We start from the raw sequence: 25,777 nt of genomic DNA, 5'->3' as shown, positions 1-25,777 counted from the left end.
CATTTCAAGAAACGAGAGTGACCAAGCCATTCACCGAGCGTCCACCATGGGCCAGGCTGGGGCAGGGCGCCACATGCTGAGTACGGCGGGCAGTGCAGCAAGGCAGGCCTGTGTGCCTGATCTCTCAGGGGTGTCTGGGAGTCGTTTTACTAACTTATGGCCAGGCCAGCACTATCTTTAGAAAAGACGTCACTGGTGTTTCAGGGGGCAACACTATATGTATGGCTTTAAGGTTTGTTTGTTTATTATCTCACTATAGAGTCCAGGCTGGCCTTCAGTTTATAACAGATCCGCCTGCCTCTGCCTCCCGGGTACCTGGATTAAAGGTATGTGCCACTGTGCCTGTCTTGGGGCTAAGAATTTTTTTTTCTTTCCATTTTTTGAGACCTGGTTTCTCTGTGTAGCCTTGGCTGTTCTGGACTCACGTTGTAGACCAGGCTGGCCTTGAACTCACAGAGACTTGCCTGCCTCTGCCTCCCAGAGTGCTGAGATTACAGGTGTGAGCCACCATGACCAGCTTTTTTTTTTTTTTTAAAGATTTTATTTATACATTTATTATTCATACAGTGCTCTGTCTGCATGTACACTTGCAAGCCAGAAGAGGGCACCAGATCTCATTACAGATGGCTGTGAGCCACCATGTGGTTGCTGGGAATTGAGCTCAGGACCTTTGGAAGAACAGCCAGTGCTCTTAACTTTTGAGCCATCTCTCCAGCCCTTTTAAAAAATTTCTTAAGTTTTTGAAACAGGGTTTCTCTGTCCTGAAACTTGCTGTAGACCAGGCTGGCTTCAAACTCAGAGATCCACCTGCCTCTGCCTCCTGAGTGCTGGGATTAAGGTCTCACCATCGCCCGCCGGGGTTGAGATTTTAAGTTTATTTGTATGGGTATGTATGTGCCTGTGTGAGTTCATGTGCTCCCCCGTGGGGAGGTGTGGGCTCCAGAGGAGACAACGTGCCATCTGGAACCGGACGACCAGGGCTCCCGGCGAGAGCAGTGGATGCTCCCAGCTGCTGCACCATCTTGCCAGCCCTGCTTGTTTTTACTAGTGTGTATGTATTATGTGTTTTTGTGGTTTGGTTTTGGTTTCTCCGCGTAGCCTTGGCTGTCCTAGACTCACTTTGTAGACCAGGCTGTCCTCAAACTCAGAGATCTGCCTGCCTCTGCGTCCCGAGTGCTGGGATCACAGGTGTGCGCCCCTGCGCCTGGCCGGCATATGTTTGAAATAATTTGTTGTTTATTTTGGTGTGGAGACAGGCGAGTTGACCAGCTGGGCCCGTCTTGCCAGCCTGGGTTTAGCCTTTTAGATTGGAAAAAAGCAACCAAGATTCATCAGCGTGGAAACCTGGTTGTGAGTAGCAGACGCAGCTCAAAGCCGTCTGGGACTCAGGGTTGGATTCCCCATCCCATCCCTCAAAGCTGCTAATTAACTATTTGGTCTTCTGTCTTTCTTGGCCAGGAGCTTTACAGAGATTAACTTGAAGCTGAGTCACAGTGTGTCTTGAAGCAAGAGTTATTTTCTGGAAACAGGTCACCCTACTGCAGACTTAGGCCAAAAATACTGAATTACCACACGAGGCCTAGAGGAGCATCTGTACCCTGAGAGCTGGGAGGAAGAAAGCAAAGGCCCCCAACCTTCCGAAGCCACTTTGGCACCACCATCCAGATGTCCAGCTGGGCCGGGCGAAGGAAGACTGGGTGGAAACTGGTTCAGATTTCACCAGTTTTGATGTCAGTGTTAGTGACAGTCTCTAAGGGCGCAGGGTTCTAAGCGCCGTGCTGAGGGGGCCTTCAGGTCGTCCCTAAGGCCAAGCGTGGGCACAGCTCACCAGCACGTTCTGCTTCTCAAGCACAGCCCGATGGGCGACTACGTTCCAGCAGGGCCCTGGCTCAGCCCAAGTTCCAAGTGAGTAGTGTTCCTGTAGAAAGCTGTGGGAGTGGCCTGGAGCGCAGCGTCAGTCCCAGCGCTGGGGAGTTCAAGGCCAGCGCCCTGTGGTCACAACCTGTAATATCAGCGCGAGGGTGGGTGGAGGCACGATTGTTGGGGCTTGGGTCTGTCTCAGTGAACACCCGTCTCAAAGCGGAGAGCAGCACAACATCCAGTCATCTGGCCTCCCTGCGTGTACACACGCACACGTGACCGAGGGTGCCTGGGGCCTACGGGCCCTTGCAGACAGGCAGTGGCATTTCATTCACCGCCTGAGGCCTGCAGAGCCCGCGCAGCTGGGAATGTGGAGACTTTCCAGATGAAACATGTTTAGCACAGGGTACCGCCTGAGACAGTCACTTCTGTCGGACTTTCTTTCGCTTTTCAAGACAGGGTTTCTCTGTGTAGCCCTGACTGTCCTGGACTCACTCTGTAGACCAGGCTGGCCTCGGAACTCACAGAGATCCAACTGCCTCTGCCTCCTGAGGGCTGGGATCTGAAGGCGTGCACCGCCATGCCTGGTTTCATGTAATTTATTAGTGGGAACAGTTAGGCATTATTTTCTAGGCCAGTTAAAAAGCAGGATTATCCACTGGTAAGAGAGAAATACATTAGTTTTTCAGTTCTGTTTTTTACCGTAACAAAAGCGCATCACTGCAGCGCCTTGGTCAGGCGGTGAGAACAGTGTGAAAGCTTGCTGCCTCTCCCAGCTTCCAAATCTCACAAAAAGAAAATCATTTTTGTATGAGTGCTCTGTCTGCACGCTCACCTGTACGCCAGAAAAGGCACTGGATCCCACTATAGACGGTCGTGAGCCACTGGACGGTTTCTGGGAACTGAACTCAGGACCTCTGGAAGGGCAGCCAGTGCTTTTACGGCTGAGCGGTCTCTGCAACCCTCCAAATCTCATTTCTTTAGTTGGGCTCCATCAGAGCTTTCCAGCCCAAATAGCTTTTCTGCATCCAAGGGCAAACCAGCCCAGCAGCGGTTTAACCAATAGTGGTCCCCATAGGCTTGTATGTTTGGATACTTGGTCCCCAGCTGGTGGACTGTGTGGGAAGGATTAGGAGGCGTGGCCTTGTTAAGGAAGGTGAGCCACTATGGGTGGCTCTGGGGTTTGAAGGACTCATGCTACCCCAGTTAGTGCTCTCTGCCTGTAACTTGAGGATCGAGAAGTATGTTCTGAGCTGTTCCTGCCACCATGGGCTCTTAACTCTCTGAAGCTGCAAGCCCCTAATAATCTCTCCTTATATGACTGCCTCTGGTCATGGTGTTTTCTCACTGCAATAGAACAGGGACTAAGACAAGGAAGGCCCAGGCTATTTAGCTTCTGAGATTAGTGGAGGTCCATTGGGTTTAGGGCATGATAGCTTAAGACCAAAACATTTTTTTCTTTTTCGAGTATTTCATCATGGGCTGGGGAGACGGCTCGGTGGTTAAGAGCATGGCTGCTCTGGCAGAGGACCTGGGTTCAGTTCCCAGCACCCACATGGGGGCTCACAACCGTCTGTTACTCCAGTTCCAGGAATCCGGTACCCTCGTCATTCCTGGGCACTACACTGACGTGCTGCATGTACACACATGCAGGTAAACAGCCACACACAGAAAACAAAATCATAAAAAAGAAACCTTTTGGGCAAAACCGAGAATAATGAAGGAGTGGGAGAGATGGCCCAGAAGGTAAGAGCACTGCCTGCTCTGCAGAGGACTCCGTTCAGTTCCCCACACCCACAGGCTCACAGCTGCCTGTAACTTCAATTCCAGGGGATCCAAAGTCCTCTACTGGTCTCCCAGGGCACCCAGACAAACACACTCAAGCGCACACAGATAAAAGTAAAACCAAACAATCAAACAAGCAAAAAACTAACCAAGAACAATGGAAAACCACTTTAAAAAATTTATTTAAGGAACACAAAATGCATCTAAATGATTTGTTTTGTTTTGAGACAGTGTCTCGCTATGTAGACCAGGCTGGCCTCGAACTAATAGAGATCCGCCTGCCTCTGCCTCCTGAGTGCTGGGATCACAGGCGTGCGCCACTACTCCCAGCTTCTAAATGATTTTTTAAAAACCAAAATTTCAATTTATTATCTGCTCACCCATCACTCTACCCGGTCCTAAGGTAACTTAAGCACATCTTCCGATTTCCATATAAATTATTTGGAATTACTGCATTAGGAGAACACGTGAGAGCCAGTGGTCGGCCACCTGTACATTTCTGGCTTGGAACCTTGCACACCCCTCCTTTCTGCACCAGTCTCCTTGGCCCACAGTGCACACTTGGGACATAGCTGGTGAGGGTCACATAAGCTTTGTGAAAAAGAGGTTTCCTGTAAAAAGCTAACTGGCCTAACTTGTCAGGCTCCAATTCCAGCCACAACCTCACTGTTTCTGCATTCTGGTCAACAGAACTACAAATACTAGTGAATCACATAAGCAAAGTCGCCTCCTGCTATCTGTACTTCCTAGGTGAGACTAGGGCTCTAAAAATTCACGGAAAGAGACAGAAGTGTAAAATGTGGAATTAGAGGGGTTTCAGCCACTAGTAAGAGAAATTTGTCTCAATTTAATTCCATCTGTTGTTTGTAGAATAAAATCGGGACAGCAGGAAACAATATGACTTGTAGGTTTTCAGTTCTAACTTAACAATGAGACTGTTTTATTAAAACCACCATAAAAGTAAACAACCATCTAAATGCAACTGCCAGTGTTCTGGAGGCCTGGGAAGTGAGGCTTCCAGGCTGAGGTGAGTGGCTCCTTGGGATGCTGGGAATTTCTTAGGCTGTGGAGAAGCAAGCCTCGCTCAATCCTGCCCATACGCTACCTGTGGGACTAAAATTCAATTCCACAACCCTCTAGAACTTGCCTTGATTCACTGCCCAAGCACCGGCGATTTTGGCTTGGCATACCCACACAGGAAGCCAGCAACCCTTACAGCTCACACCAGCAGAGACGCTGTGGTCTGGGGGCGAAGTGTCTGCCTGTCAAACTACAGCTGCCCTCACTCGAAGAGCAACTACCTGTTTTAAACCTCGGAGTTTGCCTTTCAAAGCCCAAGTTAAAAAGTAAAAAATGAAAACCATTTTTGCATGACGGGAGTGTGATATCCCTTCCATAAAGCAGTATATACGCTACGAGCAAGTAATACAGAGAAGAAAGAGTAACCACACGAGTCCTGGTTGGATACCGAGGTCAGTTCACCCAGGTCGAGGGCAAGAGCCAGCCTAGGTTCTTCTGCAAGGCAGCGACGGGAACCCAGGGCCGAGCAGCTGCGGCGAGCGTGAAGCGCTGAGTGCGAATGTCTTGAAAGGGGTGGCCAGCAGGGAAAATGAGCCCTCTTCAGACTGCTCTCCACACCTCACGAGTTCATTCAGCACAGAGAAAGCTAACCTGGAGACTCCCACCTGCTCACCACTGGAGGGCTCTGGAGGAACAACAGCCTCCTGGGACAGCTGCGCATGACAGAAAGCCACACCCCCAAGAGTCGGAGACGAGGGAGGCAGGAGGTGGACCTGGGGGGCCCCCACCCCCGCTGTGGGCTTGCCATAACACTCAGCACTTGTGTTCTTAGTTCCAAACAAAATCTCACCACCCATCCTCCCAATAGGAAAGCAGAGATCCACTGAGCTTGTTTTATCAAGGGTTTCTGCAGTGGGGCTGAACTGCGGATGCGGATCCCACAGCAGCCGGCCTTAGGATCACCTCAAGGGACACAGTGCTGGACACTGAAAGGGTTGACAAGCTGAAATGAGCTGGACTCAAGCTGCTGGCTTGGCCTCTCTCGGTTCTGTCTCCCTGGCGTGTACCCCCTCCCCAAACCCCGGGCAGCAGCAGGTGGCTATATGGGAAGCTACTGGTTTCGCCATTTGCTTCCAGAATCACAGAGACTGTAACAAACCTTACACTAAACACTGTTCAGTCCTGAGTTTGGGGCGAGCCCCGTGAGGAGGGCCGAGTTCATTAGGACTCTCTTCCCTCCTTGGCGTGGCGTCATACGTGGCCTTCAGCCTTCCCTTCTTCCATGGCCTGGCTCTCGGCTCGTTTACCGGCTGCTCCCTCTGTGGTCTTGCTCACCGCTTTGCTGGCTGCTTCCTGAGGGAGAGGAGGAGGAGATAAGATTAACCCGTGCCTTCCAGAGATAGCTGGATCAGATCTACAACAGATGTTCGTGCCTGTGTCTGGGATGCACTCTTGGGCGTGGAGGGGTGGTCGCATGCTCGCTTTCTGAGGCAGCTGCTGAGTAATTACGTCCTGTGGCAGCGGAAGCTGAAGACTCAGGGCAGCCTTGGGACCAGAGGTGACTGCGGGACAAGAAGCGCCCACCTGTGTTCAGACAAAGCTGCTGCCAACTCGGCACTGACAGCAGAGTTCACGGGGCACTTCGGCAACACACCTGTCTCCCAGGCAAACTGACTCAATTAGAAAGTGCCACTTGGGAAACATATTGCGGGGCTTAGAAGTAATTTATTTTTTGTTAGTTTTTTGAGACAGGGTTTCTCTGTGTAGCCCTGGCTGTCCTGGAACTGAATCTGTAGACCAGAATGGCTTCAAATTCAAAGATCCACCTGCCTCTGCCTCCCAAGTGCTGGGACGAAAGGTGTGCCACCACCACCCAGCTGAATTTGTTTTTGAAAAATAACAACTTAACTTGGTTTGGTGGCAGATGCCTTAACCCTAGAACTCATGAGGCAGAGGCCGGAGGATCACTGAGATGTCCCTAGACAGGTCCAGAGGGCGATGCCCTGTCCTAAAAAACAAACCACTAAAATTCAAGAGCTTTGCCTATTTCAAGGAGTCAGCCGCCAGCTCTTTCCCGGGCCTGCCAGGGCCTTCCCACATGCGCCTGGCCACACTGCAGTCTCTTCCCCGGCTGGCAAACTGATCTTGTCCCCAGTGCCTGGTGTTCTTACAACTCAGGCCGGGGCCCTGCACGCACCCTGGCGTCCTGCTCGGCGAACTTCTTGAACATGTTGGCGTACACCCTGCGGTCCCGCTCGTTGTACTCCTTCGCCTTCTTCTGGCACATGGAGATCTGCAGCCTGGCCGCCCTGTTCTGGGGGTTCACCTCCAGCACTCTCTCAAAGTCACCTCTGGCCGACTCGAACTCATTCATGAGCAGCTGGGCTTCCCCCCTTCGGTACAGGCCCTTCTCGTTGGCGCTGTCCAGTCCAAGGGCCTGAGAACAGACGGTCCAGTTTAGAACAGTCCAAGTCAGTCAGCCAAGCTCACTTGTTTTGTTTAAACAACAAAAAAGATTTCTTATCTATTATTTACATAGTTAGGCCTGCATGCACCAGACCTCACTATAGAGAGTTGGGAGTCACCATGTGGTTGCTGGGAATTGAACTCAGGACCTCTGGAAGAGCAGCCAGTGCTCTTAACTGCTAAGCTATCTCTCCACCCCTCAAGCTCACTTGTATTCAGGCGGTGAAGCCTTGACCCCTTGATGCCACTGAGAGGCTGGCTGTCTCCTGAGGGCACTTCACCTGTGACTCCTCACTGACCTGGGGTCACACGGCAGACATCAAGATGTTTACATCATGATTCTCATAACGGTGCCAAACTACAGTTAGGAAGGAGCAACCTAAAGGATTTTACGGTTGGGGGTCACCACAGCATGGGGAACTTTACTAAGGGTTCTCTCTCTCTCTCTCTCTCTCTCTCTCTCTCTCTCTCTCCTCAGCAGTAGGAAGGCTGAGAACCACTGGGCAGACTCAGACTCAGAGAGACCCTGTCCCTGCCTTCAGAGTGATGGGATTAAAAGTGTGCGCCACCATGCCCAGTCCTAGGTGTGCTTCTGAAAAGCACGTTTCGAATCTGGGTCTCTATGAAGCAAGTACATTTCCTCTACTATGCTCCCCTATCAGCAGTGCCAGCCAAGCAGGAACGGAACCCCTGAGCCAGCTGCAGGCCCAGCTCTCCGCACCTGGTCTGTAGGTGTGTATTCAGGCTATGTGGGCCAGGTGTCGATCTCTCATGTCATGCCTTGGGAGCTGTCCACTTTGTTCTCGGAGACAGTCTCTTACTAGCCTGGGATCTGCTGACTGGCCTTGGCTGGCCACTGAGCACACGAGGGCAGCCAGTCTGCCTCAGCCAACACTGAGACTACAGCCATGGCAGCCTGGAATTGGTTTCTGTGTGTGTGTGGGGGGGTATTTTGCCAGCATCTATGTCTGCACTGCCTGGCCACCTACGGAAGCCAGAAAGGCAGTCAGAGCCCATGGAAATGGAGTTACAGCTGTGAGGCACATGTGACTGCTGCAATTGGACCAGTGCCCTCAACCCCTGAGCCATCATGCTCAGCTCGTGCACCGCCTTCCTGTGGGTGCCAGGACAAACCTCAGGTCCGTACGCTTGCACGACAGGCACCTTATTTACCTGCTGAGCCGTCTCCTCAGCCGCTACCATTTTAAATGTTCCTATCTCTAGCTCTTCAGCTTCCAGTAATTTATCCTGTGGCAACACCCAAAAGCAGGGGAAGAGAAATACGAAATGGCTTTCTCTCATGACTCTCACAATCACTATGAACCTTACAATAAAAACAAACCCTGAGACTCCTCCAGGGCGGGTGGGCTAGGTAAACCATGATGATCCACAGGGTGGATGTTGGAAGGGTGAGTCTACCCACACTCGAGGAGAGCTGGGGAATGCACAGGCCTGACAGTCCTGCTTCCACACAACTGCCCCAATCTCCACTTTTTAAAAGGCATTTTGTATTTTTGGTGAGTGTATTTGAGTGTGTGTGCCCGTATGCACCTGTAACCCCCAACACACCACAGAAGTCAGTGTCTTCCTCTACTTCTCTCTGCCTTATTTCTTTTGAAATTTTCATGTTTTCAGGACGTCTGACAGGCAGTGAGCCCTAGTGAGCTTCCTGTCCTGATGTACGAAGCCCTGGCCTGTGTGGGTGCTGAGGCTCGAACTCCGGTCCCCACACTTGTACGGCAAGTGCTCTAAAGCCTCTGCGCCATCTTTCCAGCCCCGAGTCTATGTGTGTTAATTAAAAAACCCCAGCAAAGGCTGTGGTTGTAGCTTGGCTTGCCCAGCATACACACAGTCCTGAATCTTATCCCTGGCTTGAAAAACCAATCTGGAGTCATGGTGTACACCTGTAATCTCAACGCTCAGGAGGTGGAGGCAGGAGGGTCAGCAGTGGCTCCACAGCAGGTTCGAGGACAGACTGGGATATGAGGCCTTGTCTGAGAAAAGCGAGAATAAACACTTACTCCACACTTGGAGTAAGCAGAAGGAGCATGTACGGAGCAAGGACGTGGGAGAGGAAGTGGGGTGGCTTAGTGCGTAGGGGCACTTGCTGATAAGCTCGGCAAACTGGACCTGAGCCTCACAACCCACGTGGCGGAAGGAGAACTACTCCTGAGGGCCGGCCCTGCACACCACACCCACCAACAAGCACGCGGAGAACGGGGAGGGGAGCTGAAGCCATTCCCTGGCTCAGAGCGCAGCAACCGCAGAAGACCTTTCTTCAGCTCCCAGCGTCCACACGGCCTGCTTCGCAGCCGCCCATAACTCAAGCTCCAGGGACAGACGTCCTCTCTGTACCTGGGTCCACCTGCACCCACACGCACATCCCCACACACAGAAAACACACACGCACAAGTATTTTAAAAATGAAGTAAATTTTTAACAACTTTATAATTAAAAAGTTCAAAACTGAACTGCCAAGTATGTCTTATTAAAACAGTGTATCCTTACATTACTGAGCTATTTCGTCTCTGAGTATGGAAGAGGTCGGATGATAAAGACAAAAGCGTCCTTTTTTTTTTAAGATTTATAGTGTTCTGCCTGCATGTGCAGCTGCACCCCGGAAGAGGGGAAGAGGGCACCAGATCTCAATAGAGATGACTGTGAGCCACCGTGTGGTTGCTGGGAATTGGAAGAGCAGCCAGTGCTCTCAACCACTGAGCCGTCTCTCTAGCTCTGACAAAACTGTTCTTTATTCCACCACATAGCTCCCAGGAATCAAACTCCTGTCAGCAATCTTGGTAGCAAGCGCTTTTACCAGCCAAATGCTTTTATTTATTTATTTTTTCTCTGAGGCAGGGTGTCTCTGTGAAATAGCTCTGGCTGTCCGGGAACCAGGCTGGCCTTGAACTCACAAAGATCCTCCTGCCTCTGCCTCCTGGGACCCTGTGCCCTTGTTTTTGAGACATGAACTCACACAGTCCAGGCCAGCCTTGACTACTCAGTCCTTCTGTCTCTGCCTCCCAAATGCTGGGACACAGGCATGTGCTGGTGTGAGCAGGAATGGCCACCATGGGCTCATATCACCAGGGAAGGCAACTGTTTGAAAGGACTCGAAGGACTGATAGGTCTGTTGGGGAAGGCTCTGTGGCTCAGCCGGAGAGTTGCTGAGCATGCGCAAGGCCATGGACTCAACCCCAGCACGGCAAACAAAACAATGAAGTGTAAAGCTCACAGAAAAACCCTGTTTCTAAACCGACTCCCCCCCAAAAAAAAAACAAAAAAAAAAAACAAAAAAAAAAAACAAAAAAAAAAAAAAAAGAGAAAGCCTATCCCTTCTCGTGTCCCCATTCCTGAGGAAGGGAGGGCAGGAGGGCCACAGGGACGGAGGCGAGGTGCACAGAGCGCCTACCTTATCGCAGCACTCCACAGCTTTGCTGTACTCTCTCAGCTTCAGGTAGCACATGGCCAGGTTGAGGAAAGCGGCGAGCAGGAAGGACTCCGAGGCCTTGGACTCCTTCTCCGACAGGCCGTACTCCATCTCCAGCCAGGACACGATCTTCCCGTACTGGATGGCGGCCTGCATGTACTTGCCTCCCTAGGGGAAGAAGGCTGTGAGGGCTCTGCACTGTGCTCTGGAAAGGATACGATGGAGGCGTGCAGGCACAGCCTGCCTCAGCAGGGTCCTCACAAGGAACAGGGCTGCCGCCAGCCCTCCTCTGCGCCCTCAGGTCTCCGGCCCGAGGGAGCCCCGCTGGCCTGAGAGGTGGCCATACCAGGCCAACACTACCGCATGCTGTTTTCCGGCATTCCTTCGGCCTGGCAGCAGGCGAGCACACCGTTTGGAACTGACAGTTAGCAGTCTTTCAAAAGGATGGCGAACCGCTCGGCCTATGAAGGGGAGGCGACGTTTCTCCTTTCCCCCGGCGCTCAGCACGGCACACTAAATACTGCGATATGGCAACTGGAGCCCCCACACAGGCCGCCTAAAGCAGACTGTGCAAGTCCTCAGCCCTCATTAGTGGCGTGAAAGCAGCACAGGCACAGGCAGAGCCGCACCAGCGTGGCTGTATCCTGGCACCATTAAGGAGTAGGTGGGGTCAGAGTACGGCATGCCGACCCAGGGGCAGTGGCAGCAGACGGTATAAACAACCTTGAACAGCAAACTCAGCATTGAGAAATCTACTCTAGTCCTGTTTGTTCTACGGCACCTCCTCTGCAGCGCTGTGGACAAAAGCCAAGGCCTCATGCACACTAACGAAGCACTGTACCAATTCTAGCTCCAGGCCTTGGTTTTCATTCCACACAGACAGGGCCTTGCCAATCGCCGAGGCCAGCCGCAAACCTCTGGCCTTCCTGCCTCAGAGAGGGCTCCAGAACAGCAGTTCTCAACCGTTCTAATGCTGCAACCCTCACGTTGTGGTGACCTCCAACAGTAAAATCATTTCATTGCTACTTCATAACTGGAATTTTGCTACGGTTACGAATCGTAAGGTAAATATCTGGTATCGAGCCCTGTGGAAGATCCTTTGACCCCAAGGAGCGAGAGCTGTGGTTTCGCAGTAACCAGAATCACAGACATGGCCTCGCTGCCTAATGAGCTCTGGCAGCCGGAAAGGAGTCTGCACTCGGGTGGAGAGGGCGTGCTTGCTGCTGTAGGAGCGTGACCCTGAGCGCGGTGGTAGCTGCACAAACACAGCTGGGAAGCAGGTGAGGGCTCTTCTCGGCAGCAGGCAGGTGCGAGTCCGAGGCCGGGCACCCCTGTCCATGGCAGGAGGGCAGTCATACCTTGCCGGACACTGAGCGATGTTTACCCACTGACCTCTGCGGAGACTGCCACTAGGCTGGGCTGACTCAGGAAGCTGCAGAGCTCCCATGACTACCGGTGGCCGCAGACCCTTCCTTCCCTGGGAGCACTAGGGGGCGCCAGCTGCCTGCAGGCAGCAGCGAGTCCTCGGCCCTCACAGGGCAGGATGCTAGTCCTTCCCTGCTTCTCCTCTCAAGGGTGTTCAGAGGCTGAAAGGAAGTTTCAACATCAGTCTAAATGGCAATTCAGCCCTCCTTTGCCCACGGCTGTAGGCCAAACTGGCAGGTGAATGAAAATGTGCAGATGGCACCTACAGATCTGTGGTCCAGCTCACCTCTGCAGTCACCCGCTCGCCGTGTGTGGAAGGTGAGGCTGGTACAGAACAGAAGGCAGCGGCCTCCGTCTTCACAAGGGAAGGGAACGTGTACAGGAAACAGTCTAGCAGCACTTCTGAAAACTACAGCCGGAGCTAGCGTCACCACCGTGACCCTCACCTATAATTACTGAGGTGCCTCCGGGAAGTGTGCTGTGGTACAAAATGTTCAGAGACGTTGGGGGAAGTTGAGGTCAGTGGTTTTGAACCTTTCATTAATTTTCTCCCAACAGACTAATGTTTTGAAAGGGCTTGTCTATCAGATTACATGCTGAAAATAATATGTTCCATATGTGTGACTGATGATTCAGGTTTTATCCAGATTGGTAATTTCAGGAAGATGCAAAACGTGCTCAAGTACACGTATCGTGCCTGCAACGCTCCCACGCTACACAGGTGAGTGACCCGAAGCTCACAGAAGCCGAAGCAGAATTTCCCAGATTCCCAGTTCAGAATCGGATCACCGTCTGCGCGGCTTCTGAGGACTCCCGTTGTTTTAGAGACGGTTGTACACAGACACATGTGTATTACTAAAGTCTCAGGATTTTAACCACAATTAAAAAACCAACCATGCTCTGAAATGATGATGCAGGGTCGCAACAAACAGAACTTATGCAGTGCACGCTCACTCAGGTGACCCCGGGGTCTCAGCTCAAGTGTAAAACAGACAAAACCCCAGCGGTCTACACTGCCCTCTGCCAATGCTCCTTTTGAGGTGGCTGTGGCCCCGCTCTGCAGAGCAGCTCTGTAGTCGGCCCACTAGGTCCACCCCACCCCAAGGTCGGGCTGTAGATGTGGCCGTATATCTCAGAGCAGAGGCGCAGGAGGACGTGATCCAAACCTCTCTGCCTCTGTGATCGTAAGCAAACAATCAAACAAACAGCAACAACAACCAAAAAACCCAAGGAATTTTGTTTAAAGACCGAAGTCACAAGAAAGAAAAGCAAAGAAAGCCTAGGCTCCCTCCGTGCCTTTTTTTTTTTGAGACAGGGCCTGGCTATGTAGCCCTGGCTGTTTGGATTTTGCTCTGTAGATCAGGCTGGCCTTGAACTCACAAAAAATCCATCTGCCTCTGCTTCCAGAGCACTGGGATTAAAGGTGTGTGTCACCAAAGCTGGCTTCTGGCTTGGACTTCCTTACCACAAGGCAGGAAACCGAGGCAGTTGCTCCCACCTAACCCAGCAGAATATTTCCAGGTCTGAACTCTCATCACTAAGTCCTTTGCACTAGCTATGGGGAAGGCAGGCATTTGGGAGTGGGCTGCAAACAATGCCATCTCCTTCCTTACACATGTGCCTCAGGCCCTGTGGGTACCATGCTGGTCCCTGGGTCTCCCGGACAAGGCTCTAGAGAAGCCTCACTCAGGGAAGCTCTGAGCAGCACTGCAAGCTTCAGTGCTCTCTTCCTATCAGCTTCTGAGGAGGCTATGCCTGGCCACCCTAGATGCTGTGTCACTCATGCCAGGCTCCGGGGCTTTCTCTCCTCCCCTGCCCTGGACCTTCTTGATACGCAAGCTGGTGCCGTTAACAGCATCTTTATTTCATTGTTCAGTTATAGCAGCACTGATAATTAGTGATGTATTGCTTGATTAAACTTTTAATATTAAAATTTTTATCTTGAGGGGCTGGAGAGATGGCTCAGCAGTTACGAGTACTGGTTGTTCTTCCAAAGGTCCTGGGTTCAATTCCCAGCACCACATGGCAACTCACAACTGTCTATTACTCCAGCTCCAGGGGATCTGACCCCCTCACACAGACATACATAAGAGCGCAACACCAATGCACATGAAATAAAAATGAATAGTAAATTATTAAAAAAAAGATTGATTTTGAGGGTTTTTGTTGTGAAAATTGCTGTTTCCTTTCTTTCTTTTTTATATATTTTTCAAGACAGGGTTTCTCTTGGCTTCCTAGATTCACTCTGTAGACCAGGCTGGCCTTGAACTCATGGAGATCTGTCTGCCTCTGCCTCCCCTAGTACTGGGATTACAGCTCAGGAAATCTGTCTTTTCAATTGGAAATTAAAATAAAAACAACCAGGAGACTTGCTTCGGCTGCAGCACGGGATGGTGGGGGAAACCCTTCAGTGTGCCGAGAGGAGCCTGTTCTTTCCTGTCACGTGTCCCAGTGACTCCTCAGGGAACAGGGAGGATCGGCTGTGGTGCCCGCTCCTGTGAACTCTGACCTGTCCCACCACTCTCCCTGCTTTCTTGCCACACTCACTGCATGCTCCGGACCAGCCAGGGTGCATCAGGCCTTGAGTGGAGCAGATGCAGGCAAGTGATCCAGGCCTGGTCCCAGGAAGGCCGCCACAGCGCACAGAAGAGGCGCTGTGTTATTCCCTTCACACTACCTCACTCTTTTTGCACCAGTTCTTACACTGAAGTAGCAGGCCTGCAAAGATGGAGGCTCACTCTTCACAAACAGGCGCTGGCAGAACGTAGAGTAGTGAGCGCGGGCATGGCTCAGACACTCGAATACCGATTCTGACAAGGAAAGGACTTGCAGAGACACACATACCTTGAAGTACACAGTTCCCTTCTCTTTGACAATGGCAGCCTGCTCCAGTTTTTCTTTGGTGTCCATCTCCCAGGATTCTTTGGCCTGTGTATAGATTTGTGGCATCAGTTAGATGAGCAGAAGAGGAAACACAGCAGCTGATGCCTGCAGAACAACCGGCAGCTATTTCTACACGATACCCCAAACTCACAGGACACCGGCAGGAAGAACCGTGTGCCAGGGCCGGGTGGTACCTGGTACTACATTAATAACACTGCTGTGGCTCCCAAGCTGTGGCCGGCCCACGCTGTCCAAGGGGACGACCATGCGGAGCACAGCCCGGAGTCCCAGTGCTGAGCTGAAGGACTCACTGTGAGAACGACAGCGAGGCCTCCCGAGGAAGGGAAGGGCCGACTGCCATCCTGTGGGCCTCCTCAGCACCATGCTGCTGTCTCTGCAGCAAGGCATTTCTTCCAGCTTGTCTCCCAGCTCTCAAAGGAGATTCTTACTGCCTTGCATGGAGCAGCTCTAAGATTCCAGCTCAGGCAGCTGTCTCCTCATTCACACAACCAGATGTGTTACGGCCTCTAACAATGTCAATTGGCAGGTGTGGACTTCGGGAAATTTTTCTTTTCTTTTTTTCCCAGACAGCACTGCATGTATCTCCGGCTAGTCTCTACTTTCCTTTGTTGCTGAGGATAACCTTGACTTTCCGATCCTCGTGAGTGATAGGATTATACAGCAAACACACTATGTAGCTGAGGTTGGTCCTGAACTCTGGACCTGCCTGCCTCCACTCCCAAGTGCTGGGATTACAGGTGTGCATCACTATGTCTAGCTCTGCTTAAGGGATTTTAAACAAAATATGACTTCGAAGCCAGAGCTGTGGGTGAAGGACCTCACCCCACCCCATCTGTGTTCCCTATGTCCTACTCTCGGCAGTAGCTCAGCCAACTCTAGGAACAAATCTGGGGCTATCCTCAAGACCGTCTTTATCCTGTATGCGCGAGGTCATGGCTTCAGCCCAGCAATGGAAAGAAATTCACACAAACAGCTGGATTTGCGATCACAAAAGCCAGCAGGGTAACTGGGTCTTTAGGGAAACGTCACAGGCGTGGCTGGCGAGACCGTGCGAGCGGGTAGCGGCACAGCCACTCCGCAGGGACAATCAGTGTGCACTCCTCCTGCTCAGAGACCTGGGGAGACGGCCACGTCTCTCCACACACGCGGCCTTCCATGCGCAAGTTAGCAGCCTTGATGCCTGCACAGCAGTCTCTCAGCCAGCGAGCTCCCTCCTCCCTCGGCCCTGGCTTAGTTACCTGAAAGCCTAACTAACAAGGCCCTTGGCGTTCTTCATACTGGTTTCAGCGCTGGAAAACATATTGCTGCTGCTAGACGTGTGCGCCTACATGAGCACAGGCCAGTGTTAGGCATCTCCTCTAACGCCCTCTTTTTAAAAAAGGACTGTTTTTGTTTTTTTTTTCCACAGAGTTTCTTTGTCTTTAAAAAAAATTCATACAATGTACTGACTGACTGTATTTCTTATTCGTATTGTCATGGGCATATCGGGAGGTCAAGGCCAGCTCTGGGCGGTTGGCTCTCTCGTTCTCCGTGGGTTCTAGAGTTCACTCTCAGGCTGCCAGGCTTTGCAGCACGTGCTCCTGCCTGCACAGCCATCCTGTCAACCTTCACCTCGCTCTTTGAGACAGGGTCTCCCACTGCACGTGGCGCGAGCTGACCGGCTTGGCCGGCTCCCGGTCCCAGGGACTCTCCTGCCTGCCCCAGCCTTGGGCTTGTCAGCACACAGCTCCATGTCGGGTGCTTCGGCACTGCCGTGGCTGGCTTCTGGCCTCGCTCTCCTTTCTACGGGCAGGGGATGGACCCAGGCAGACCGGAAGACCAGAGGCCTCCACATGAGTCTGCCCACTGGCTGCAGGTGCATTCCCGGAGCAAGGACAGCATAAGCCCAGGGTGGAGTGACAGCAAGACCGTTCCTCAAAAGGCATGGATGGGGGGAGAGGGTCTTCTGTAGAAAGGGGCAGGAAAGCTCAAGGCCCTGATAATCCCATGACAAAGACTCCTTTCTCAATGCCCACGGAAGAGATCAGTACTGAGCTTGGAGGCCTTCCATAGAGGTCACCCCAAATAAGCAACAGTACAAGAGCATGCGCGTCAGGGAACACGATGCTCATGGGGGAGAATCCTACTTTTTCTCCCAAATTTACAGGCTAACAAGGTGACAACTTCCTCCTGGAATCTCGTGTAATACGGACAGCCACATTTCTAGTGAAAAGTCAGTGAACAGAACATGGGGGACACGGTTTCACAGAAACACAAAGTAAGAAGGGCAGTCCCTGAGGGCCTCCAAGGAGAGAGGGATGTTGGTCACTTGGAGATACAGCTAGGGATGATGCCTACTTAGCTCGTGGGGATGCTGTGTCCGCCCAGTACGATACAGTTGGAAGTATGTCGAAGGGGGCACAACAGTGGAAGCCCCCGCAAACTCCCTTCTGTTCTTGGACAAGCCTGAAAAACAGCTCAGGTAGCAGGTTTGCTCCTTGTCCCCAGTTGCAGCCTGCTGGCCCTGAGGCAGAGATGCTGGGCTCGTGACCTGGAGCCACAGGGGAGGCCTCTTTGTGACTCCTGTGGAGCGTACACTCCGTTCAGCACTGGAAAGCTGCACCCCAACTCCCCTAAGGAGCTGCTTGGCAGTGCGTGGACTTTTCTGTCCTCGACCCAGGAATAAAAGAACAAAAAGAACAAGGCTGGGAACAAATAAGGGAACAAGTCTTGGATTCTACCCAAAAGTTAAAAAAAAAAAAAAAGGCTGAGACATAGTAACAAAATAAGGACACTAGCTCCTCTTATGTATCAACTGCGCTAGGTCAACTGCCCTGGCTCCAAGCAGAAGTGTAGACACAAGAGTCATGGGAAAGGAGAAGCACGCACAGAAATAAACACCATTTAGACAACCCACCTAACGCACAGTTACAGGAAGGGGGTAGAGGGGAGATCCACCATGATTTTGGAGACCTTCAGTTTTCTTACCTTCTCGAAGCTCTTCAGTGTAACTTCGTATGTAAGCTCAGCATTCGGTTTAATGTCAAATTCAGGCTTTCCTGCTTCTCCGAAGCCGTATCTGAAATGGAGAGTAAAACAACACTTAGAAGAACTGGTGTATTTCCAGGTACTTCCTTGGGTTTTCTGAGGTGTAGAACCAGCAAAGGTCAGAGACTAGAGAGCAGGGTGGGGCTGGCCAGGAGGAGACGCCACCGCGGTGGCTTCTCTTACCCGCTGCGTCTAGTTTTCCCTCAGCACAGGAACACAACTCCTTCGTTACTTGGGACAGTGTGATTATATGCTGCTCAGTACTGAAGTCTTTTTCTCTGCTTGATTTAGGCTTTTTGGCTACAAGGACTTTTTCCGTTTAGGCTTTCTGGGCAGAAAGCACAGAGGAGCCCACTGCTACCATCATTACGGTAGTGAAACCATGAAAGTTCTGGTGTGATCACTTGTAACATTTCTGTCATTTTAGTGTCACTTTTTGCTGTTCTTTGACAGTTTCATACTTGTATATAACAAATTTCTCATCTTACCCCAACTTCCTTGCCACCCCCTCCCTCCACGGGAACCCTGCCCCCCACCCCCCATCCTTTTTCTGGTGTGATACCCACTGACTTTGCTAAGGGCTCTGTTTTAAAACAAGCTTTTCACGTCTAAGAGCACCACCTCCATTCAGATAGGGGACAGCACATTTTCTTAAAGACTTTAAAAGGCACACTGAGAAACACAGGGCAACATGAAATCAAACCAGCAGCCCAGCCATTCCATATTTCAAACTTAGAGGCACACAAACTTACATCTCTGCAGTTATCCTGCTAAAGAGGCAGTAAATACCCTTAGCCAAAACTAAGTTAAAAAAAAAAAAAAAAGACAAGACAAACTAAAACCCAAGGCTATGTAAATTTCATTTTAAGGATCCAGGGTCTTGCCACATGGCCCAGGCTGGCCTTGGGCTTACAGCAATCCTCTTGCTACAGCCTCCTGGGCACTGGCTCCCTGAAGTATGCCACTACGCCCATCTTCTGTAATCTTGTTCTGGGGGACTATCTCAGATCCTATGCAAATTAAATGTTTGGGAAGCGTGCATCTGCCGCAACAGAATCCCCACAGAGCTCTGTCTGTCTGCCTCAGGGTTTCCCCGCATCTAGAGCAACGCGCTAAGCCAGGACTGGCGGTGCACGCCTTGTTCCCAGTGCTTCAGAGGCAGAGGCAGGCAGGTCTCTGTGAGTTCCAGGACAGCCAAAGCTATGCACAACTAGAGAGACCCTGTCTCAACAAACACAAAACAAAAACCCCCCAAAAGTGGGACAGCACTCAGGATAATAGCAAGAAGCTCACTGAACACTGTTCTTATCTGCTGTGAGCCAAACTGCTCCTGAAATATGGAATGGCATAAAAGGTTCAGTTAACCCAAGCTCTTTGGCCACGGCTTGAAAGATGTCAAAACTGGGTGAAGACTAATGATAGCCTATTCGGGTCTCCTCGGGGGCCACGGGACTGGGGAAAACACACAGCGCGTTCCGTGTGCTACCTCTCTTGTTTGCATCTTCCAGGGAAGCGCGCTCACTCCCTCACCTCCACTGTTACACAGGAAGAGGAGCAGCTGGAGCAGAGGCCCACAGACGCCTGGAAAGAACTGGGTGTGGCTGCCAGAACACCATGCAAAGGGCATCCTCAGCAAAGGAACAAAGGAAAGGGTGCAACTGTTAGTGGCCAAGTGATTCTAGGAAATGGCGCCTGGTTTTCCCTCCGGGCGGCGGGATGGGGGTGTCTTAGAGCTGCCTGAGGTACATAAGGGCCATCCCTCAGCTGTTGCAAAGGAGTCAGACAGGTGGGGACTGCGGGAGTCTGCTGCTGAGAGTGTGCTATGATTGGCAGTCTTTGCTAAGACGGGACGAATGCAATCGACGATCTGGCATCACTTTGGAACGGTGGAGCTAACTGGATTGATTTTAGCCCTTTTGTCAGGGGAACAGTCAGCCATGCCTGGAGACAATCTGGGTAGAGCTGCCGTTGGCTGGCAGGTAGGAGTCCAGAGTATCACTGCACATCCTCAGAGCCCAAGGACAACCCCCTCTGCCACAACCAAGAATTATGCATTCCAAAACGTCAATAGTGCTGGGAACATGAAAACCTGCCCAAGAGGAACTTACACCTGAGGCTCCCTGATGGGAGGTGGGGTGGGGACTGGGGGTATAGGGTGGGTGGAGGTGTGTGTGTTTGTAGAATGTGGGGACTGGTCTTCTGGAAGAGGTGCAGCCTTAGTGGGATTAGAGAAGATTAAAGAAGATTATTTGTACCATCTCTCCTGGTTAAAACAAAGTAACTCTCTCAGGACTGGACCCCAGGCGCACACCCAACTGCTCTGGAAATGGCTAGCCTATTCTGTGTTAAACAGAAAGGTGCCTTTACGCTGGCTCAGACTGGACAAAGCAGGACCCGACTGAAAAGGAAAACCTCAGAGATAGACGTCCAGAGTCAACAGCTGCCTCGGAGGGCACACAGGGGGCTGAGGGCCAGGCGGGCGGCCTTGCAGGGCACTCGAATGCTCTCACAGCTGCTCCTTACAGATGAAGAAGCTGAGGGCAGAGACATGTGCTTCCTGAGAGGCGCACAGGGCAGGGCACAGCCAGAACCAAGTTCAGACCTCATCGTCCTGAGAAAACTACTTAATGCTGTGACCCACAAAGCTCATGATGACCCTGACCACGCTCAACAGCCTGTTTTGTCTGGGATTGTTACCAAACAGGCGTAAAGGAAAAAGTTAAAATTATCTATACTGAACCTAAAACAGAAGAGAAATCAGTCATGATATTTAATTATTTATTTGTTTGAGCAAAATGAAAGTTTTAAGAAGTGAGAAAAACTTCTGAGAGCGGGAGGCCTCCAAGAGAGGACTCCCCTTGCCACAATATGTTAAAAACACCACCAAAAAAGATGCTGTCCCCAGTGAGCGGGGACACTGAAGGCTTTGTTATTGTCTCACGAAAATGTCCTGCCAAGAAGTCCTGGATGGCAAGGAAGTAGTAGGGGTGAGGCTGGGGGAGGGTTAGGAAGGCAAAATACAGAAGACACTGAGAGTACGAATCCCACCAGCATTTTATAGCAGCTCATACATGATGGGCTCTGAGCAGGACAAGTCACGTGCACACCGCGCACACCAAACCATACGGTGCACGTATGCACAGCATTACACAGGTGTATAAAGGCAGCATAGACAGCCCTGCATACACGGGACTGGGCAGAACTAAATGGACCAATCCAGTATGTCCTGGAGACACCCCCCCCGCACACACCCTGCTACCCCCTCCTAAAAAAAAAAGGGGGGGAAAAAAACCTCATTATATACTGCAGTTTATGAGAACTTGATGGCTTTTATGCTTGAAAAGATTTGAAAACTACCATTTGCTCCGGAGATTTGTATTTTCTTGTGGTCTAAGGGTAGAATGAAGGAAAGCTATTGCAAAGCAGTAAAGCTAACAAGGAGAGCTCACCTGGGCACGGTGCTTTGCTAAGTGTGGCCTGATTACTCCAACTTTGCAAGCCTGAGGGGGGTTAGGTGACTTGTCCAGGTGCCACCCCTGAGAGACCGCAGAGTTCAGCCCCAGACGACTAACATCTGCAAGAAACTAGCTGCGCTAATAAACAGAGGCAGTCTGATTCACTTTGCTGTGGAACTTGAGAAGTCTGCTCTCCAAGCTATCCAAGAGCCAGGTTAAGACTTACAGACCTGGGTCACGCGTTTCTGAATGCTCACACTTTACAGAGCGTAGCCTGCAAGAGCCAAACTGTGAGGACAGACCTGAGATAGACATGCCTCCTGAGTGTAGTTCTGGAACGTCAGATTAAACTGTTAGCGTAGAGGACTTTAATCCTACTACTCGGGAGCCAGAGGCAGGTAGATCTCTTTCCAGGCCAGCAAGGGCTGTATAATGACAACATGTCTCAAAAAAAAAAAAAAAAAAGACTAGAGACTGTAGGTTATGAAGAATCTACTCTGTAAGTAAGGGGAAGCTCTTTCAATAAAAAAAAAGAAACAGGTTCATTACAGCGTGAACTACAGTACAGAGCACACACAAAGGTCAGGACAAAAGGACCAGATTCCCCACTGGTGAGGGCCGCCCCAACAGTCTCAGAACTCGGAATGGTAACGGGGCAGTCTGTGCGGCCCGCGGGGCCACTTGGGCAAGCAGATGCGCTTGCACGCAGGCGGCACCCCTGGGTTCTCTCAGGGGTCCATTTCTCAAGCAAGAAGAGCTGAATTTATGGTATAATTTTAGATCTAAAAATAATAGGAAACATGTTTTCACAAGAGACTGTCAGTGCCGGATAGTTCTAAGCTTGGAAGTGCTAATGGCTATCCTTATGACGGGAAAAATTTAGGCAAAAATGAGTCATCTCCGCCGCCTTTAGATCCAGGAAGAACAAGCTGGTTTTTTCCTCCTTCAGGGACTCCATATAAGAATGTGGCACAGAGCCAAGTGCTAGTAAATCATGCATTACTTCACCTCCCAACACCCCCTGCTGAATTCAGGGGGAGAGGAGAGGAGCAGGGAGCCATAGGAGCCAACCGATCGTTGCTGATGTGGCACTGTGGCGGTCCAACAAATTGAAAACAAGGCTTGATTGTTAGTCCTATTCTTAAACAGACTTCAGCTGAGCCAGCTCCCTCACAAACTTCTACAGAGCTGTGAGGCCCCAGAGGGCCAGACTAGCCACCATCTGACTCAATGAAACGGCTTCACTGTGACAACAAAATGCTGAGTGAGAGAGCAGGCAGGCCCTGGCTCTTCGGATAGCTCCACGGTGTACTGAAACGGGTGCTTCTTACCGAGGTCCGAGGTATAAGATACACTGCTCTCCCCTCCGCATTTTCTCCAGGGCTCTGTCAATTCCGATGGGAATATTGTGGTCTTCTCCTTCACCAACCACGAAGACCACGTCCCGGCAGTCGAACCTCCTTCCAGCACAGCAGCCTTCCAGGTGGACTGCGGGGAGGAGACATGGCAGTCACGAGCCGCACCTCGGCCCTGTCTGTCAAGTGAACGCCAACTGTGCAGTACACCACTTCCCCTCTCGAGGACAAGACACACGCAGTGCCTTCTGGGAGCTCTGCCCACCAGTCGCAAAGTTTAACAAGAGTATCTTCTGTTTCAGGTTAGATGTATACTCACTAATTTTCTTACCTGTGACCCAGGGTCAAGATACACTGGCTTATTTAACCATACCATTGTGAGAATGCCACATAGCTAGTACTGAATGTACACAAGGCCTAACCATCTGTAACAGTAACTTGGTTTCAGATGCTTGGGCAGAAATAAATAAACAAAAAATAAAGCCTAGGACTGAATGTTATTTCTCCAATAATACAAACATGTTAGACGGAGGTGTCTCTGTCTGTTGTAGCTCAGGTGGGCCTGAAACTCTTCTCTGTCCCTGCGTTCCAGGTGCTTTATTATTATATTATTATAGTCATGTACCACATTTTGCTCCAACTCTTTTTTTTTTTAAGTACATCAGTCTTTTTTTTTTAAGAGTTATGTATGTATGTATGTATGTATGTATGTATGTATGTATGTATGTATGTATGTATACAGTGTTCTGCCTGTATGTACACCTACAGGTCAGAAGAGGGCACCAGATCTCCTTATAGATGGCCATGAGCCACCATGTGGTTGCTGGGAATTGAACTCAGAGACGTTTGGAAGAGCAAAGAGTGCTCTTAACCTCTGAGCCATCTCTCCAGCCCTGCACCAACTCTTTTGTATGGTAGTGTAGACTGAATCCAGGGACCTGTGCATATAGCACTTAAGCTCTGAGTTACACCCCAGCCCAAACTATTTTATTTAGACACGGTTTCTCTGTGCAGCCTTAGCTGTCCTGGATTCACTTTGTAGACTAGGTTGGCCTTGAACTCACAGAGATCCATCTGCCTCTGCCTCACAGAATGCTGGGATTGTAGGTGTGCTCCACTGAGCCTGGTTCCCAACTATTTCTTTTTCTTTTCTTTTTTTTTTCTTGTAGTATTTTATTCATTTCTCTTATGTCTGAGTGCTCTATCTGCATGTATGCATGCACTCCATAAGAGGGTATCAGATTCCAGAACAGATGATTGTGAGCCACCTTGAGGTTGCTGGGAATTGAACTCAGGACCTCTGGAGGAGCATCCTCGGAGCTACCTCTCCAGCTACTCCCAAATACTTTTAAAGCTACATAAGACTTTCAATTAGGTCTTTTATTCACTGGCTTGTGAGACAGTACAACAGCCACGATGATCTCTTGATAAGAAAAGTATTTAAATATAACTTCCTAAGGTATTGCCTGAGAAGGCTGGAGAACCTATTTCAGTCATCTGCTTTAGTCTTGAGCAGCCACCCTCTCTTACACACTAATTTCATGTCCTACAACAACTACCATCTTCCAAACACAATTCCAACTTACTCCACTTTTATCATCTGACCTCAACAATCTCTTAAAAGCTCTAAAACACGAGGATTCTGTCTGGCCTGTAAACTTGCTTCAGAGCTCGTTCCTGGTTAATCATTTGATCAGCTCACCTTCCGCCTAGAAGCGAGACAGACTCTGGAAGGTAAACAGCAATACGCTATAGACGTCAGGGCGTCCCAGTCACCACAGTCACGACGGAAAGCTTTAGGGCAGATGCCTGCCTGGTTGCGCCTACTGCTGCTAACCCAAACCTTCAGTTCCTTCAAAACAAAGGCTCCAGCTAGCCTAGCTCTCAGGACATGGCATACTGCCTCTCGTCCTATAGCCCATACTTATTGACACGCGATGACTTCTGTACTGTGTACTCAATTTTGGAAGATTCTAGATAAAATAGCCAAGATGTAGAAAACTCTCACTCTCCAGTGCATGTGGAACAGGAAACACAAAACAAACAACAACAACAACAACAACAAATCCAACCAGGTTGAGTATAGTGCGAGGCAGTAGTAAATACTGCCATCAGACCCTTTTATTATAAAGATCCAAAGGGCGATGTTCTTAGGAGGTTAGGCATCTCATCTGAGCCTGACTCAGGCCTGTAAGTCCAGCTACTCAAGGGGCTAAGGCAGAAGCCTCACACCTTCACAGCCTATCTCACATGAAAAGTAAAAATAGGAATAGGGTAGGGTAGCTTGTGGCAGAGGACCTGCCTAGCATGTATAGAGCTTGGGACTCAGTCCCCAGAAGCACCATAAATAACTACGCATGTAAGAGCCAACCAAACAAAACTGTCAGTTTATGCAACTACTGTTTTAAAATTTGTCCAAGAAATTGCACGTAGACTAATGGATGGTACTCCGCATGAGAGGCCTGGGGAGCAAAGGAGGTCTCACCCAGGCACCGAGGAACCGCCGATATCGAGATTCATCGTCCTCGAAGCTCACAACCTAACAGGGAGAGGGAATTCTGAGGTTTTCTGTGAGATCATCACCTTCCTCCCTAAAGCGGAGTGCCTCTAGCGGGAGGAAATCATCAGTGCATTTGTTGTGGCTTTTGGTTGATCAAGTCTGAATGTGTTTCCAAAACAGGAAATCCAGAGACTTCTGCAGAGGATCCCTGATGACATGTCAGTTTCCTACACTGACCTGCGGTGGGTGCTCTCTCCCCTCTACGTGCACACTCACACACATAATAAATAATAAAAACGTAGCCAGACACCTCAAGTGACGCCCCCACAGTCTGTAAATAATTCCAGAAGTTCTCCCTGGGCTACCCTATCACTGTGTGCAGGGAATGAATATAGGAAGAAAACAAAATTAAGTCAAAGTGTGACAAAGGCAGAGTTAGGAAAGCAAACCCTGAGGCTGAAGAGACGGCTCAGCGGTTAAGAGTACTTGCTGCTCTTGCCAAGGGCCCGGGGTTCATTCACTGCACCTAGGCGGAAGCGCCTAGCGTCTGTGC

General features: G+C 50.6%; 1 protein-coding gene across 2 annotated transcripts in view; it reads right to left on the bottom strand.

Moving 5' to 3' along the window:
- Positions 1–3,808: 3,808 nt before the first annotated feature.
- Fkbp5 (FKBP prolyl isomerase 5) overlaps positions 3,809–25,777 on the bottom strand; it is a 51,348-nt gene continuing 29,379 nt past the window's right edge. For both annotated transcript variants that reach the window (XM_055607155.1, XM_055607153.1), the window contains exons 6-11: positions 22,701–22,857; positions 17,855–17,945; positions 14,828–14,911; positions 10,541–10,726; positions 6,863–7,102; positions 3,809–6,018 (exon numbers count right to left, since the gene is read on the bottom strand). In XM_055607155.1, the coding sequence (XP_055463130.1) occupies positions 5,917–6,018; positions 6,863–7,102; positions 10,541–10,726; positions 14,828–14,911; positions 17,855–17,945; positions 22,701–22,857 (860 nt within the window). In that variant the 3' untranslated portion in view covers positions 3,809–5,916. The remainder of the gene's footprint in view (positions 6,019–6,862; positions 7,103–10,540; positions 10,727–14,827; positions 14,912–17,854; positions 17,946–22,700; positions 22,858–25,777) is intronic.

This window comes from Psammomys obesus, unplaced genomic scaffold, assembly GCF_907164565.1.
Source record: "Psammomys obesus unplaced genomic scaffold, mPsaObe1.curated_primary_1811, whole genome shotgun sequence".
Lineage (NCBI taxonomy): Eukaryota > Metazoa > Chordata > Mammalia > Rodentia > Muridae > Psammomys > Psammomys obesus.
This window is presented reverse-complemented; position numbering and strand designations above follow the sequence as displayed.